The sequence below is a fragment of the Ambystoma mexicanum genome, chromosome 12 (genome assembly GCF_040938575.1).
Source record: "Ambystoma mexicanum isolate Mex_15411 chromosome 12, UKY_AmexF1_1, whole genome shotgun sequence".
Lineage (NCBI taxonomy): Eukaryota > Metazoa > Chordata > Amphibia > Caudata > Ambystomatidae > Ambystoma > Ambystoma mexicanum.
Window position 1 is genome coordinate 953,235,962 of NC_090936.1, and position 18,764 is coordinate 953,254,725.

General features: G+C 43.1%; 1 protein-coding gene across 1 annotated transcript in view; it reads left to right on the forward strand.

Annotated features, from left to right (window-relative positions):
* Positions 1 to 18,506, forward strand: part of NUAK1 (NUAK family kinase 1) — a 206,452-nt gene extending 187,946 nt beyond the window's left edge. Inside the window, exons 5-7 of the mRNA XM_069629431.1 lie at positions 1,896 to 2,015; positions 5,859 to 5,991; positions 13,499 to 18,506. Coding sequence (XP_069485532.1) covers positions 1,896 to 2,015; positions 5,859 to 5,991; positions 13,499 to 14,658 — 1,413 coding nt within the window. The 3' untranslated portion in view covers positions 14,659 to 18,506. The remainder of the gene's footprint in view (positions 1 to 1,895; positions 2,016 to 5,858; positions 5,992 to 13,498) is intronic.
* The last annotated feature ends 258 nt before the right edge of the window (positions 18,507 to 18,764 follow it).

Below are 18,764 nucleotides of genomic sequence, written 5' to 3' on the forward strand. Positions count from 1 at the left end.
GTAAGGGGGGACATTGCTGATTGCCTGGATAGTGAGAATCCCCTGGCAATCTTTGCTCTCTCTATGAGGGCATCTGCCCATGTCATCATTTTTAATATGCTTTAGCTCAATTATTTGAATGTTAAGAGAAGGTCAGCCATTTGGATTCCTCGGAATGCTGTCCATAACTGGAATGCATGGAGGTCCACTGAAGACAGTAGGGTGGCAGAGGGCTTAAATGGCATTATCACCCAGTGCCGGGGTGTCAGTCAATCAGCTTTAGAAATATCAGTCTGAATCCATTGCTGTAAGCCTACATTCCAGTAATCCTGTATGCTGCTTCCCCCATGTCCCTGCTCCTGTTCCCACTGTTTGCCCAGCCTGCCCACATACCTCCCTTAGACCACTTCGCTCCTCGCCCTCACTTACCTCACCATCAGTTCAGCACATCTCCTTTCTGCTGCCTCCTCCTTTAAGATCCCTTGTTTTAGATTCTTGCCTTTGTCTTTGGCCCACTGTAATTTTGGTATAGCTCTCACTAGTGAGTTGTGATGCTGAAGCTTTAGAGATCACCATGGCGGGATCTACTGTTTGGCAGGGGACCAGTGCCTAAATTAGTAGTCCCAAGCCTAAGGGAAGGGTCACTTTTTGAACAGTATCTCCTGATGGTGACGGCAATAACACCGTTTTAGAGCTTGTACAGCTGGGAAAAGATAGCCTGACCTGGAGCTTCCTTTGACACATCTTGTGTATGTCTCCTTGACCAGTGCCCAGTGTGTACACATCACAATGTGAAGATTGGGATGCAGATTGTGCGGCCGTTGGAGCCTCCATTCCAATCTTGCTGATTGGCTAGAGAGCTGAAAGAAAACTGTTGAGAAGAGCATAGACTGCAGACTTCTTCTCCGGCTAGTGCCTGGATTAAACACTCTCAGATTGGCTAAAGAGAAGAAAACATGCTCTGATATATTATAGGTCGCTTCTGGAATCTGCTTATTGAAAATGCTGACAGAGATGGCTGTCAGTATTGGCAAGTTCATTTGCTAATAACATAGTTTACCTCAGAGCTTGTAAATAACTTACGCGTTCGTCCTATCCTCTCTATATAGACTTTTTTTCCCATAAAATGGACGAAGCCTGATAACTATCATTAGCAGCCAGAAGGTGCAACACAACATACTGCGGTGAATGGAACCTGGGCAATGACCGCTGGTTTTGTGCCGCCGTGAGCAACCCAAAGGACTCAGCACTCATCCAGTCTTCTGTTTTTGTCTATTCATACATGTCCTCTGGATCCTCTTACGGTTATGTCCCTTTTCAGAAAGTGGGTGATTGGAGGATGTGCAGGAGACAGCGATAGCCCCCCCTAACCCTCCGGACGAGGTACAGAGATACTGCACTAAGGGAAAGGCGAAGTCGAGAGTTGGTTGGTATACATTATCTTTAAAAGTGCAGCTTAGACCCCCTTGGTCATTTCATCATATTACAATCACACACGCTCTCTTGTTAAATGTGAGAAACTCTTGTTATATGTGAGAAACTCAAATAAAAGCAGCATTTTATATATTAAAGAATAAGTCAGACTAGCGTATACAAGTGGAGGCACACGTGCTTCTTTAATGTTCTTGCTGAAAAGTATTATGTGATTGTAATAGGACAAGCTGGCCTTCATCATGGCTATCTCTATGATTTGAAGTCTGAAGTACCTGTCGCAAACAGTTTATGATCGTTTGTTTTAGTTACTTTGTACAACGTATTGTTCATAAGCCATGATCATTATTTTGCCTTAAAGAATCCCAAGAAATGCTTCCTGTTGCCTTTTGTACATGAATAATGTGTAGGTTCTGTAACTGTGTCATTAGATTCTGAATGTTCAAAATCACCAATTTGCAATTATGTTTATTCCCTGTGTTTAGATTGCCGACTTTGGACTCTCCAACCTCTACCAAAAAGACAAGTTTCTTCAGACATTCTGTGGGAGCCCACTTTACGCGTCCCCTGAAATTGTTAATGGAAGGCCTTATCGAGGCCCTGAGGTAAGTTTCTGAAGGTCCCACATTTTTCGATGCCAGTGGATATCTCTACAGCAGAACAAACCGCACTCGCTTCACAACACCACAACAGCGAAAAAAAACACACATAGTCTCGCCCAACACCACATGGCGGCTATCAACCAAAACAACACACCTACGCTCAGTGACCGGTGTCACCAAACTAAAGCTGCCAACAGCACATCACAGCTCTCTTGCTCTTTTTTCTACTTAGTCCTAATGACTTACCCGCCTCCCTCCCTACTACAGATCTACCAGAGTGCCTAGAGACCACGCAGGTGGCAACAATGCGCCGTATAAGAACCGTTAACATAACATACCCCCAGTGTGTAATTTTAATTAGTGATCACACAACAGGTTATATGTGATTTTACGGACCAAATTTCAGTGGCACATTGCACCGCTACCAAAATACCGAAAAACACAGTTTCTTTATTTTATTTGGGGGATTCACCCTCCCCCAAGCACCCATGATTTTTTAACCCTTATAACGCCACTCTAAGCCCATCCTGACCCATTTTAACCCCTTACCCTGCTACCCTTTATATATTTATTTAAGGTTTTCAGTGTTTTTTGGTATTATGGTCTAGGGTGAAATGTACCACTCTGAAATATTTTCGGTAAATTGACTGGGTACTCACAAACCAGTGCCTTTGGCTCTTCAGATATCGTACAGAACAGCAAGTGTTAGACCGTTTTTTTTAACTCTTTCAGTGCCTCATCAATAGTTTTAAACCAAAAATCAATTCACAGGAATTTACAGGGTACATGGATTGCCCTTCTCCCAAGATCAAAATGTGACCTGTGCACTCAGGTGATTAATATGCCTCAAATTGTAATGGAAGCTAGACAATGATTTTATGGCAAAAGGTAGAACGAGAACATGTATGTTATTTACATAGGATGTCAGGCATGAGGTACACTTAACATTCCTTGTAGGTTTGAGCTGTCTTTAGCTTCTGCATGGATCTGTTAACTGTCCAATACATTTGAATGCACGTTAAAAATAGTGTAATCCGCCATAACAGGATGTTTTGACAATACCTCTTGTTTTATACCTGTATTGTGACCCTGCTTTCTCAAAACTACGACACTGTATCATGAATGTGTCATAAAGATGTGCAACAGATTTCGGTGACAAAAAATCCGCCCATTGGTTGGGATATTTTCAATCTCGACTGAGTACAGAGGAAAGGGGACAGGACATAGAAGTAGAAGTTAATTATCATAGCTCTACTGTACACCTAATCCATAGTCCCTTTTCCTCAAAATGACCCTCCCTCTGTTTCCGCTTATAAGAGTCTGACTGTATTTCACACTGACAAAAGAGATGGGCTGAATATGGGCAATGTACCCCATGCAGGACTTTCTATGTACACTATAGCGTACATACCCTGTGTAATTCCAATCTATAATTAGACGGTACTTTTTTTATAATAGAAGCTATTTAAAATGCCTTTTACTCGTACCGCCATGCTTGAATTAAGGCCGTTAGTCAATAAATTATGCAATTGCTGATGTGCAAATGGATGATTGTGCATGCAAGACGGTTTAGCAGAGCTGAATTGTTTACAGGCACCCTATAAGTGATTCACTCGCATTGGCACATTTTCTTTTCAGCAAATGAGTAACAGAACTGCTAGAGTGTGTTGCAAATGTGCTTGTGGTAGCTCGTGGCAAAGTGAAACCAAAGAGATCAAGAATGAAGTCATAGGGTGGCCGAAAAGGAGTAGAAGAAACATTCTTCACACCACCCTCTTCATACAGTCCTGCCACCTCTCTTTGGCAGTGCCCGCCTCTCCTCTTTCCTCCTGTTCTATAGGCATTTCTCCAACCCCTTATACTTTCATGCAAAAGGTATTTTCCTGAACCTCATATGACCAAAAGTGTCTGCATAATTACCCAGGAGCATTCCATACGTTTTTGGTGTTCATTACCATAGATCATCATATTGCGGCCTGACCTTACTTTGTGGCTAGCATTTGTAATGTGCTTCCATTTGCCACTATTCTGTTGGCCCAACCCACACGGGTTGTCCTCTGTGGCCCCCACCACCATTCCCTCCCCATTTCTTTCCCCTCCTCACTACCTTCTGTCTTGCCTTTCAATAACGGGTGAGCCCTGTCGCCGCTGTGCTTTGTTTTGTTTGGCGGCCCTATGTGTCTACGTTTTCTGATAGCAACATTAACAGCCATGTGACCCCACTTTGCATTCAGTTTTTATTTTTGGTTTTCTAAATTGCATTTCTGTAATCCCTGTGTATTTATGAAGGTAACCCGAAGCCCCCTTTGTTCTGCTGGTTTTTTTTGGTGCCGCATTATTGAGTGGCATCAACAATGAAGTGCGCTGAAAGGGAGTTGCTGTAACATGACCCTGTACCATTCAGAGAAGATATGCCTATCCATGCTACCTCCATGGTCTACTGCCCTCGCCACCCTGCACCCACACCTATCTCCTACTCTTTCCTTTTACCTCTGTCATCGTCTGTCCACCATTTTCTCCCTTCTGATAACATGACGTAAGGCGTGGAGTAAAGCTAGAGGCCTCGAGTGATTTGCAGAATTCACCTGCACAAGAAAGGTCTCTCCTGCCCCTGCTCTCTTCTCTAACTGTGCCTACTCCAGACCACTATTCTCCTCCGCTCTCAGCCTTGATCTACTCCTCCTCCTACCACCTTCAGTTTCCCTTGTCCATTTCAAGTGTAAGGTGTGATATAAAACTGAAGACAGGTGTTATGCTGGCTTTGTCCACAATGCATAAAGTTACTTAGCCAGTCACCCAGGATTCAGTCTTATAAAAGTCAAACATATACATTGATGGACACACATCTATCCAAGCCCCTTCTGTCTAATGACTGTCTTACATACTGAATACTCAATGCACTGCATTGTCGCCTGCTTTCCTGCCACTTGACCACCACTAGGATTTCTCGGTGTCTTGCCTTTGCCATTCGGCATTCACCAGTAATATCAATCATCACTCTTCAGTTTGAGGCTGTATGTGGCATTAGTCCTGAGTCTAATCTCTTGCTTTACCCCAAGTTATGGTCTGTCATCCCAGAACTGTTTCCCATTGATCATTTATTTCCCCACTGTAGTAAGGCCTTCCTTTGAATCATTAAATTGTCCCTTTTGTATCGTAACTCACATCTATCCAGTACTAGACACTCGGCCTCATTAAAATGTAGGCGAATACGGTATGAATGTTGCCGGTAAGGCACCGGCACCGTTCATACCGTACCACCGAATTTCGAGTTCTGCTCACGGGTGCCTGACAGCCTGTCAGGTCAGACCTGGCGGGCTGTGCGGCGCCCGCGAACATACCTTGTAATTGCACCGGCACGTTATCAATGGTGCCGGTGCAACCATGCTTCCCACCCCCATTCTGCCCTATACGGCAGAATGGGGATCGGGAGCCCGGCAATACCACCACCCGAGAATGGGCAGTTACCGGCCCATTCAACTCGTAATGGGCCGGTTGTTGCCGAATCGCGGGTGGCGGTGCCGGTAGCGAGTTTGGCGGTAGCCGTGCCTGTTTTACAGGCACGGCTCCCGCCAAACTCGTAATGAGGCCCACTGTCTCATAAAACAGTTATGTAGAAGCAGATATGGTTAAGGCAGAGAGATAAACATTATCTTTTAATATAACAATTGTCTTTATAAGATCTGCAGTTTTAAAATAACAAAATTGCAAAATTGTGAAATAGATCAAAGAACCTTAAACCTGTCCCTGAATATGACTAAGAAATATGTACAAATATGCACACTGTCGTGTGGATTATGGTTGGATGGTCTTCTTGTATTTCTAATAATGTTCTCCTCACTTTAGGTTGACAGCTGGGCCCTCGGCGTGCTCCTCTACACACTGGTTTACGGAACGATGCCTTTTGATGGGTTTGATCACAAGAATCTCATCCGACAGATCAGCAGTGGCGAGTACCGCGAGCCGACACAGCCATCAGGTATACACATAAGCCGGCGAGCTGCTCGGAGATGGCAGGCATTCAGAACACTGGGTTCCTTATTAAAGTGACTTCTCTCTGTATTACATGCAGAGGGCAAATGAAGCAGGTCTTTCCCTTCTAGTCATCGTATGCTTGCAATCCTGGCCCGCGGTTCCCGCTAGCCAAAGGAGGATAATGTGATGAAATGCAGACTGACAGATACTTTTGGCTTTAAGGCCTTAGGGAATTTGTTAATGCAGTTCATCGAGCTGGACCAAGACTGTGTCAGTTTTATCAGCAGTTGCATGCGCTATTGCCCTGAGTATCTGTCTACTGATATATACATAGAAACAGATATGATTTGCGTTTAACTTCCGGAAACACGGAAGGGGTAGGGGTAGCGGAGCCACTAGGCAAACAGAGGGTGATACATCTATAGATATGCTTCAGGGAAGGTGCAGAAACATGGCAATTAAATGTATATAACATACACCCTCCATTTACAATAATATGGAGCAGGGTTGTCCAACTCCAGGCCTCATATGCCAGAATCCTGATGGGGTTTCAGGATATCCTTCATTAATATTCACGAGAAAAATGTGCACAATTTGGAACCATTGTATGCACATTTACCTCATGTATATTAATGAGGGATAGCCAGAAAACCTTTCAGGATTCCGGCCCTTACACAGAATATATATGTGATGGAGAGAAGTGAAAAATGTTTTTCATTCTCTCTGGTCATGAATGAGGGCAGGGTCCAAGCTCACTTTTTTGGATCATCAATTCCTGTTGTTTGCAGGTCTCTCGTGTTCACCTTGTAATGGTGCTTCCCAACTAATGGGTTCTCCCTCCACCTTGTAATGGTGCTTCCCAACTAATGGGTTCTCCCTCCACCTTGTAATGGTGCTTGCCAAATAACGGGTCCTCCCTCCACCATGATGTGGTGCTGGAAACAGCTACTTAGGAAGACCTCCCCCCTTTTTTGTGTCATTCCGCCTGATTTATTTGGAATCTGTAAATGGCACTTTTTGGGATTTAATGTGTTCTTCTTTCACATGGCTTTGCTTCACTCACTGTTAGGCGAAAAAAAATATTTTCTTTTCAGTTTATCTGGCATGTTTCACCGCAAGTTATTTCCATACTGTGCACAGTGTGAGAAAAGCAATTTTATATACAGCCTGCAGTTGACTTTTGGAGGGCTTGCGTGCCATGATTGAGAAAAGGCTATCCTTTGCATTCCATTGTGGGATACCCCCAAGTTGATGACCCATGAGGGAATGAGTAAAATGTCATTTAAGGCCATTGTGTGCATCCATCATACACCTCTATTGAACTGATATATATATATATATATATATATATATTTGTATTTAGTAAACAATAAGGATGTAATTTCAGACTGACAAGATGTACATAGGATAGATTGTAAATGACAGTGCGTTTCCCTGAATGGGGTGCCTTGAAAATATACAACGGTTGTTTGTATAAGGGTATACGGGTATACCGTGTGCCCAAGTTGTAGTATAGTGAGTCATAGACTGGGGATTGTGACTAGCAAACAGACAAACCCATATTCATAATAATGGATTGGTGCCAGAATCTACATTGGAACATTTGACATATTAATATTTGTGTGTCATGCGCTCCCCAGTTAGCAAGGGCAGCTTGAGGTGGGCCTTAAACATTTTGACTTTGATGGCCGAGAGGAGAGCCTTTCAGTGGAGAACGGGCAAGTAGAGAAACAGAGTGGGAGGAGGTGCTGGAGTGTGAAACGCTATGGAGAGAAGGGAGTCTCAGAGTATGAGAGGGTCAAGAGTGAGGCAGTCAGCAAGGTTCGTAGGGAAAGTCCATAAGTAGATTTCGCAACAAAGAGTAGGAATTGAAAAAGACAGTGATTTTTGCACAGAGAGTCATCCAGCATGGTTTTGTTATGTCGTGGTTGGGAAGGATCTGGGTAGGCTGAACTGTGTATTGAAGTTAAGTACTTTGTTTAGGTGAGAGAAGTAGTAAAGGAAAATAGCAAGAATTAGGCTTGCGCAGTCATCCAGTTTGCTGAGCATGAGATTAGAGATAGATTTACCCTAGTGGTTGGTTAAGGTATGGGCAAATCTTCCTGAAATTGAGACGGTTAATCCTGGCCGCTGTGGCAGTGGCTCTTGTAAAATAATGGAGTCTTAGGCTGTTGCCAAAGATAACCCCACAGTTGCAATCTTTGGGCGATGGAGTTAGGGGATCCAAAAGAAGGCGATGGGTGAGCATTGTTGACATTGGAGGCGTGAAGTAAGATGCCTTCCATTGTTTAACACCAGGCATCTCTGAGCCATCCAGTGACGAATAGCTGTGAGACAGCTGATGATGAATTGATTTAAACAACAGTGAAGGTTGGAAACGCGAAGTTTGTCTGAGTATCATTAGCAAAGAGGCAGTAGTGGAAGCCAAAGGAAGAGATGAGTTTGTGAAGGTAGGAGTTGAAGAGCAATGGGTCGAGGGCTGATTCTTGGTGGACACCCAATGAAAGGGGTGTGGGTGATGAGATGTTCGAGTTCCATGAAATGCAGAAGGAGTGGGTAAATAGATAGGAGGCTACCCATTTCCGTATGATGTCCTTAAAACCAAGTGGGGAGATTTGTAGAATTAAGGGATGAAACAGTGTCAAAGTCTGTGGAGAATATGGAGGGTGAGGAAAAGTTGGAGATGTGGGCAGATCAGTTGGAATTGTCTTACTCTGAAAACCTGATGGGAGTGGATTTCATAGTGTATGAACCTTGAGCAAGTTGACAATATGGTTAGCGATAGTTCTCAATGATTTTGAAGTGGCGGAAGAGAGGGAGAGAGAGACATGTCTCTAGAAAGAGGGATTATTGGGGTCAGCAGTGGGTTTCTTACGTATCTGACCAACTGTGTTTATTTAGTAGCAATCTGAGAAGATGCCTGTTGAGGGGGAGAGAATGAAAGGGGAGGAGAGGTGGTGACAGGGGCAATGTATGTGTGGCTTGTGGTGCAAAGGGATCATTGGGCCACACGATGAGATGCCTGACTGCAGGCTTGGTATGAGTACAGTGGGGAATAAATGGGATGTGTGACAGGGGATGGAGAGGAGGATGGAAGTGGTGGCAAAGATAAGAGACTGGGTAAGAGGTAGGAGGCAGCCTGGTCAGCAGAGAGAGAGAGAGAGAGGTAGATAGGCAGCATATTACTGCAATGGACAACATGGCCTATAATGTCATGGATAGTTTGAAGCAGTGTAAGAGGAGAGAGGATTTAAGTCAGTATGGGAGAAGTCAAGAACTGTAATGAAGGCACATAGAAAAACGTTTTAAGTGGTCAAATGAGTGGATTGGTTGCCCTTATAAGAGGGAATGAATGCTCAAACAGGAATAGTGACATTTGGAGGAGGTAGCCATTGCGTTTTTAAGCCCAACAAAGTAGAGCTCAATAAAGTGTCCGGGTGAAGGAGAGAGAACTTGATGGAAGGATGTGACTTGGTCTAGGTGGCGGGACCAAGGAGTCAGGTTCTAACATCCTTTTGATAATAGATGAAGGAAGGAGGCGTGAGGGAGGCGGGGGAGATAGTGAAGTGGATAAGTTAGTGCTTAGAAGGAGAGGGGTTGACAGAGAGAGCTGAGGAGTTGGGGGTGGGAAGATGAGATCAAGGAAGCTTCCTTGTGTGTGTGTGTGGGAAAGCTATGTAGGTTGACCAGGGAGTGGTCAGAGAGAGTGGATTCTAGCTCTAATTAAATAATATAAACATGTTTGGGGTTTTGTACCAGGATGCATACTGGGGGAAGTGGTGTCAGAGTGCTTTGAAACAAAAGAATAACAATAACCAATTATTACCCCCAATTGTGGTACCCAGTTTGCAACTTTGGAAAGATGAAGGCTTAAGTCGGCCCGGTGCTGTTTCAAATCCTTTTTCTCTGTGCATCGTAGCACATGCACAAGGGATTTCTCTATGCATCCATCCCTAGCATGTTATGTATGTCATGAAGCATTTATACTGTGCCAACACCACTATAGTAGTTTTACAGCTCCTGTACCTTGCCCAGGAAATGGGCATCTTTTGCCCCCGCCGGGGGTATGCCATACCCTAGTGTGTGGAGGAGGAAAAGAAAGAGAGAGAGCAAAAGTGAGAGGGAGTGGATAGGTGTGTATGATGATGTAGAAATAGGAGAAGGAACGCATAAAAACAATCCATTATGGTAGATAAGACCGGTTGTGGTAGAGGGAGAATAGGTGTGTCAGTATGCGTGCATGTGTAATGGTAGCAGTAGACCAGATGACACGCTGATCTGGAGAGCTCACATGGCAACAAACATTGCCCATGATGCCAGTTTCAAGTACCTGGGAGGGAATTAATAGAATTAGTGAATCTCTGGTTGTGTGATAGTCCAAAGAGCTGCTCAGCATACCTTGAAGTGTGGAGGCGAGGATTGTCAAGAAACATTCTTTTAGGTGCGTCCTGCAAATCCCAGATGTGTAATCTGGGAGTTTACAGGCCAACTGCCACAAGTGAAGGGCCAAGGATTAGCTGTGCAGCTGTGAAAGTGGGGCGCTGAGGTGGGATAGCGGGAATTGGGGAGAGAATGTGAAATCCGCCTGAAACCCACCACCCAAGAGCCACACCTGCATGACTTCATCAACAGGGCGTATTCACAATGCAGGGCTGTGGAAAGGCTAACATAAGGCACACAGGGAAAACTGGCCTATGGTCATCGCGATAGCCTTTGGGCAATAGCTGACGTAGGCTGCAATTATACCAGTATGACATTGGCTTCGCCTTTGCTCACAGTGGTTTAGCAGAGTACAATTTCTTTGGCTGCTATGTATGAATTGTAACTGTTTCTATGCTTCAACCCCAAAACATAACCTTATGTATAGGAAATTAATGGCAATAAGATTTGCTACAAAAGCCACCCACCCCCATTCATGCAAACACAGAGCAGCATTACCTGCCACGTGGGTGCTACAGGCTGAATTCCCCATACTCGAGGCAGGAACAGAGGAACGTATTGAATAAGAAAATTCCCTGACACAGAATCTGAGAAAATGAATGATCACTAAGCATACACATCAATCTATGGCCCATTATGTGTAGCCTTTCATTATACGACAAAAGGAAGGCATCACATCTTAAAGTGATGACATAGTTCGGTTTACAGGCGATGAGTCCACGAAAGTGTGACACCATAGTCACCACCAGTTAATGGAAAGGTAGCTCCATGCAACCCTCCACAAGAGTTCACCAAGTGCAGGCGAAGATAACCGCAATGGGAAATACATTAACAGTGACTGATTCAAAGTAAGGATTCCATATAAAGCTTTACCATAGTGCCACTCAATTGTCACACAATAAACAAAAACCACCCTTTGTGGGCCTACCTGAGACTACCTGAGACTGGGAGCCCTCAGTCCCATCACTGACCTGCCAGTTGTGCAGGACCTGCTGTTGGGTTTTACATTCCTCATGTGCACCCGGGGTAGGGTGATCAGCCAATCAGGTGGCTGGAAACATGGGCGAGAACTGGCCATGTCCCTGTGTCTCCCATGTGCCGCCAGCCACCCTAGCCCTTTCCAAGGGTGCTGCCATTTGTTCTGTTAGGTGCCTCAGCACTTTGACCCCCTGCCCACCAGCAGCCTGTCTGCTGACCCCCGGCCCGCACACCATCCCCTACTCGCCTCCATCCCACTTAAATGATGGGGCTCCCGGCTAGTCTCCTTCCCATCGGGGCGCAGCCATAGAAACTAGAAAAGGGACGTAGTTACAGCAGTCATCTTGTTTTTTTTCCCATAGGAAATTGGGCTTGCGCAATAAGTTCAATGCCGATGTCCCGTGGGAAAAAACACATTTAAACTATTCACACCCCAAAATGAGCCTTGTCTATCACCACTGCTTTAGTGGGAATAGTGGGCCGTCTCGGGCTTCATCTTTAGGTCAACAAAAGGATATGTGAGTATCCCTAGCTCATGGTCCTCGGTCATATTGGAGAATTTGAAGACACCATTTTGACAATACAGACATCATACAGCGCCTTGCAAGTAGCAGCTCAAGGTCAGAAAAGAAGAGATTTAGGTGGCCTGAGGGGGCATTTGATGAGGAAGATGGTAAGAAGGGTGGGACACACAAGAGACTTAAAATATAAAAACTGAGTTAAGATGTACATATTGCCCGTCAGATCTGCTGTGCCCCTTAAAAGCTAACAGGCATGCGCTAAAAGGTATTGAACACATTATTCTTACAAGCAAAAGTAGTTCAGAAAGAGATTCAAATATCCCAGAACTTTTGTTTACCATAAAGGAAAAAATTCACTTTGTCCGAACTGCTGGGAAATCACATGCGTTAAATCAGTATTTATTCCTTTAGAGGTCCCAGAAAAAGGTATGACAACTTACTGCAATAGTTCATTGAAGCACATACACTCTTGGAAGACTTTAGTCTGGATTCTATCTAGGGTAAGGGGCAGAAACAGTCCTCAAGAAGGTACATCTAGTAGAGACAGGGGCAAAGGGAAGACCACATTACTAAAACCTCAGGGCTTGTTTGCAACCTGTAATACCCTGGACACCCCCACGCTGTTGCTGAGGCTTCGGGTGGTTGTTGAGGTTTTAAGAATCGACCTGCAGACAGATCTCCTGTTTCTTTTAAGAACACATCACACACTAGAATACATGGTAGAATACAGGAAAACTCACTCATGGGCGACTTCTTCAATGTCTGTCTAGCTGTGCACCATCTCAACACGCTTCAAAACACTTAGGCTCTAACTCCTGTTTGGCTGATACAAAGGTGTATCGCTCCATCACTGAAAACTAGGAAGCGTGTTATTAAAGAAAAGATATTACTCAAATGGCCAAGTTGTAATTAAATGCCATTTCTTTTTGCATTTCTTTTAACTAACACTTGCTTATCGCGTGAGGATGTAATCCATTTTACCACTCTCTCAGCTTATTCCAGCTTCTTTAAACAAAGTAACCAAAGTTCAAACAACGTAAAGCTGTTGGGCACCTTAGAGTTTCAAACATGGCACTAATCGTCTTTTTAAGTGTACTGTACGCAGCACAGTCCACTGCCTATTTATGTTGTCTTACCTGTGGGTACTAAATGACTGAAAAGAACATTTTCTTCATTACACACCTTTGACCTAGTGAGCACAAGTTTGATCTTCTGATGTGTCTGGACTGCTTTGTTCCAGGCCTTGCTAGGGTAAAGTTAGTTTAATTACAAGGGCTTACCCATCTAGCCTACTTTTAAAATGTAAATAATTTGCTGAAAGATAGGACGGGGCTTGTCAACTCATCACATCATAAATTCCTTTTTTTGAGAATGACAAAAAAAGAGACTATTTGCCACAGATAGTGATTGCATATGAATGTTTCTCATACAGATTCATTGCAGATATCATTAAAATGTGATTGGGCTTTGCTATTTGTTGGGTTTGCAAGTGAGGCCCTACTAAACAGTTTATTTTGCACATGCTCGAACCTCTGAGTTGACATAACATTATTATTGTTTTTTTTTTTGCAGATGCTCGAGGGCTGATAAGGTGGATGCTGATGGTCAATCCAGAACGCAGAGCAACCATTGAAGACATTGCCAATCATTGGTGGGTCAACTGGAGTTACAAGAGCAGTGTTTGCGACTGTGACATCTTAAAGGACTCAGAGTCTCCATTGCTTGCCAGGTTCATTGACTGGCACCATCGTTCTGCCGGTCGGTTGTTAGACACCGAAAGCAAAAGTAAGTGCCTTTCCAAACCTACTACTGCCCCGGAAGTCACTCTAGAGCGGCAGAGATCGCTCAAGAAATCGAAAAAGGGAAATGACATTGCACAGTCTCTTCAGGGCGAAAGCGACGAAAATGTTTCCAAATCCATTTCGAAGAGACCCAAAAGTATCTTAAAGAAACGAAGTAGCAGTGAGCACCGGTCACACAGTACAGGCTTAATTGAAGGAGTGGTCATTAATACTGCAATGCCCTCTTCCTTTAAAACAGAAAAAGATCTGTCCAGGACTGGTGTGTCCGTAATAAGTACTGAAGAAGTGGAAAGGCCAGGCAAATACAGTTCCAAGCAGTCTACAGCAATGCCGAAAAAGGGCATCTTGAAGAAGACGCCTCAAAGAGAGTCTGGATACTACTCCTCTCCCGAACGAAGTGAATCTTCAGAACTGCTGAACAATGACGATGGAACGGAAAGCAGCGATACTTCACCAAAAGCTGCCGACACCACAAGAACTCTCTCTCACAGCCTTTCGTACCGCCGAAAGGGCATCTTGAAACATAGTGGCAAGTATACCACCTGCAGCACTGACTCTACCATGGTCAATCAAGCCGAGCAAGTTGTAAAGTCCATGGAAGGCGCATCCATGTCTGGAGAAGGTCTCTCTCGTAGTTACAGCCGTCCATCAAGCATAATAAGTGATGATAGTGTCCTCTCCAGTGACTCCTTTGATTTGCTTGATTTGCCAGGAAATCGGTCCAACAGGCAACGAATACGCAGCTGTGTCTCGGCTGAAAATATCTTCCTGCTGCAGGACTACGAAGGACTGAAGAAATACACCCGTCCGCAGAACCTGAAACGCTATCGAAACCGGATGGCAGACAGCAGTTTTTCTCTTCTAACCGATATGGACGATGTGACTCAGGTGTATAAAAAAGCGCTGGAGATCTGCAACAAATTAAACTAAGAGAAGGAAGTGAGCGGGTAGGAGCAGCGGAAAGGAAGCTATTCAGTGTACCTTTATGATGGAATAAAAGTTGAATAGTTCATTGCTGACAATTTAAGTTTATGACAGTTTAAAAATTGTGTTTCAGCTAAATTCCCACTTCTTGTGGTTTGACCAAATTCAGACATCTAACGGCATTACATAAATCTCTACTTAAATAATACAAGCTCTAAGAAGTGCCAGGCCTCTCCCGAAATGTATGTCTGTTCCAGAGCCTTATTTTTGCCAAACGCAGTGTATTGCCTGAAAAGGCTAATACGCTTCAGATGATGTGTCCATGCATAAAGCCGCGGGAAGGAAACGCTTAGCAGGCACAATAATGAATCGCAGGGTTTCCACGCAAGGCTGATATTCTGGATTGTCTGACATAGACCATAAAGAATTTGCACAAAATCTAGAGAGTGTGTCATAGTTGAACCTTTTTCGGGATACATCCACAAATGCATGGGTAAACAACCCCATTTCAGCTGACTCCATGGTTAACCAGCCAGGCAGTAACACGATTTGACAGCATCCAGAATTCGAATGTATTCCTTAGTTTAAAAAGTTACTTCCATTTTCTGTTTTTTAAACAAACAAAATACTGTCTCCACGCTGGAACCTTGACATTCCCAAAAATGTCCCCTTTTTTACAGGGTTATTGACATTTACATTGTAATAGAACCCGTTTTATTCACAGTGATAGTTTGAAACACTGAATGCAGAGGTAGATGTTGGATCCAGAGGACAGTTAGTAGTTAATGACTTTGTGTAAAGTATGGTCCTACAGTCCATACATACAGAGCCCTCTAACTCCAACCTCTTGTCAATACATTCCTGAGAATGCCCTTTGATTTGGATACTATAGCCTAAATATTGCTGGCGCTGTTCCCATTATCCTTTGGATCGCTGTCCATTGCACGCTTGTGATTGATGATGTGTGCACAGGGAAACATGGAAGTATGATCATCTCAGGATTCCATCTTAAGTTTGGGGCAACACACTCTAGGATTTTACCTATTTAAGTGCAATGCTCTCCTCTTGGATGCCTGCTTAAAGCATACTGCTCTAGAGTATCCAGCCAGCTTTCCCATTAATTAAAGGCACGTGTGTGTCTATGAAGACAGCTGTCTTGGTGAATCAGAACTCACATGGACAATAAAGAACAAGGATGTGTTTGCTGTGTCTTGTACACCGCTCGGGCGCTCGGCGGGATTAACTCCAGAGCAATTGGCATGGTTTTTATCATGTGGGACTACAATGGATATTCTGTTCACTGGCTATTTAGTAGTATTTAACAATTGACTACATAAGCTAACTAGAGTATGGGCCTTCAGTGCCAATTTCTTTTTATGAGGGAGGAAGCACACATGATACATTATGCAGGCAAAGAGCTCAGACATTCACAGCGGTCTATTGTGTAGACGGTCTGCCCAGCAAATGCTACTGTCTGTCCCTGCAATGCCTTATTTTGGTGTTGAAACATGCCTTCAGGCCGCTATCCAAAATGGATCCCAAATCACCGAACGCTTTTTAGAAAGGCTTGCCTGCACAATCAGTGATGCTTCCCAAATATAGTTAACCAGACATCTTCAATAAACAGGTTCTGTTGCTAAAAAAATAAGCAGCACTTTTCTGACTGGACTTAAACTTTTTTGTCAGCAATGTTACATGGTCTGAAGATACTGGGCGTTGGAATAAAAGAAAGCAGTATCACAGGACTGAAGTTTGCTAACAGCATGTTGGGTTGAGGGTGTGGTGTATGTAGTATGTCGTGGAAGGAATAGTGTTGGAAGTCAGGTAAACACCATTTCAGGGCAAATGCCATTTGGCCAACAAGTTAACTAATGGAAAAAATGAAATGGCACCAGATTGCAGGGATATTATCAGACTCGATGAATGTGATGTTGATGTCGCAGGGTACTTAATGAGAAAGGAAATGTCAAATGGATAGGTAGAAAGAAACAGAGAATGTAGTGTAATTTTCTGTGTGTTCAAATTTGAAACAGGACTTTTGTTTCCCATAAAGGTACATGTTACCTCTGCTCTACTGGATTACTCTTGTTTAGAAGACACTGCTTATGTCGTGTGCTCTGGAAAATTCAATATGGATTCAGAGAGCAGGCAGATGTAAAAGCCGTTGGGGTAAATTAATGGCGGATGTGTTTTCTTCTCAGCTCCGTTTGATAAGACCATAATGTTGTGACATCATTGCAGCCAAACTAAATGCACAATTAGAACGCAAGCCTTGTGTGTAGGAAAGACCTTACATTTCACGGCCTTTGGCTCATAGTTGTTTCCCCAGTTGCACCATGCAGATTGCATAGAGTGACAATGATGTGAACATAGAATGCTTCCCCATTTTGATTCATTTGGGTAATTCGACGGAGGCCTGGCGGGCAGCTTTTCCAGTAATTGTTAAGCAGCTTTGGTTTTTGTACATCACCCAAATATAGTGTTTGATTTTCTACGTTTTGAAACAGTGTTTCATAAATAACTATGATAAATTCATGTGAATCACTAGAAATTAAATGTCTTTGTTAAAATACACAAATCTCTAAATAAGCCGTCAAAACCTTTGAATTTGCCAAAAACACCAGACACACTAAGATGCCTCAGGTGCACTGGTATTATTGGATAGCGCAGCCAGAAAGGATCATTGCCAAACAGTTGGTTCCCTGATTGTTATACTTCCTGCAGGTGCCATTGTTTCTCCCAAGCCTTACCACATTCATTGACTTAAGACTGATTGTCTTGTAAACAAATCTGTTGTTCACACCTGAATTGAGTTACGAGGGATTGGCTTGCAAATCTTAGCTCGAATACATTTTCGAAAACCTTAACTTTGCAAGCTTGTCCTATTGTCTTAATGTCTTGATACATTCAACATTTGGTAAACTGCCTTTCCTAAATTAAGATGCAGTGCATTAAGCAGCGTACAGTAAAATAAACAATACACAAATACAAACTGAAGGAGCTGTAAACTGCTAAGTGATTGCCACTGCAACATGTTGTGGAGAAGGTCTGTGTTCACTCTGCTGAGTACAAACAAGCCTGTCCATTCCTTAAGCATTTTTCCCAAAACTCTCTGCTGCCATAAGTTTTACACAGCAGAGAACATTCTGAGTTTGCAAGGATTCGGTAGTTGTATCTGCACTCCTCCGAAATAATTGTGACAAATCGCACTTAGGAAAAAGAGTGATTTGCAATTTTGGAAGTAATAAATGAGTTCTCTTTCAGCAAATGCCAATGGAACACCCTTAAACAAATACACCCATGCAAATGTTTTTAATATATTAGGAAAGTGGAATGTGGCAGATATGAAGCAATTTCCAGAAACCAAGAGAGTTCCCGAAAGATTGAGATTCACAGAGTCCGCTTTGGCCTGCTGTTCTACGTAAATACAAATGTGAATGAATGATTGACTGCTCATTGCCAAACTGGAAATATGCTGTAGGGACTTACTGGCATGTTATCATTCCTAGAAAAGAAAAGAGAAAAAAAAAAAACTTGACTGCACATTGTTATTATTAGTATTGTGATTTTTATTATTTAATTATTATTAAATTTTGTAATGCGGAAGTGTATTTTTTATTTGACAATGCCTTCTTTTTATTTATTGCTCTGAAAGCCATTTCAAAGGTATAATATATTTGGTGTAATTTAAATGGTGCAACTTATTTTGCAGCTCCTGCCAAAATTTGTGTTTTACTGATAGTTTAGTTCGAGCTCCAGGAGGCACACTTGGGAAATGCTGGATAATCACCTAAAATGTTTGTATTTTTTATCGGATACTGTTTTTTTAATTAAATAAAGTTCAATCAATTGGATATGTTCTTGTTTCTTGCCTATTATTGAATCGTACACTTTATTTGTAATATTTTCACTCTCTTATCGTAGACTTTTAAAGAGCAGGAGATTCTGACACAATATATGACATGCAATACATGACATGCATCTGTTAAAACATGGCATGCCAAGTCAATCACTGGAATCCAAGGGAATTCAAGCATTGGTGAATAGTAACCCTGTGTAACACTGATTTTTCCCCCTTTTGTATCTCTTTTTGATTCTGTAAGCGATATTCA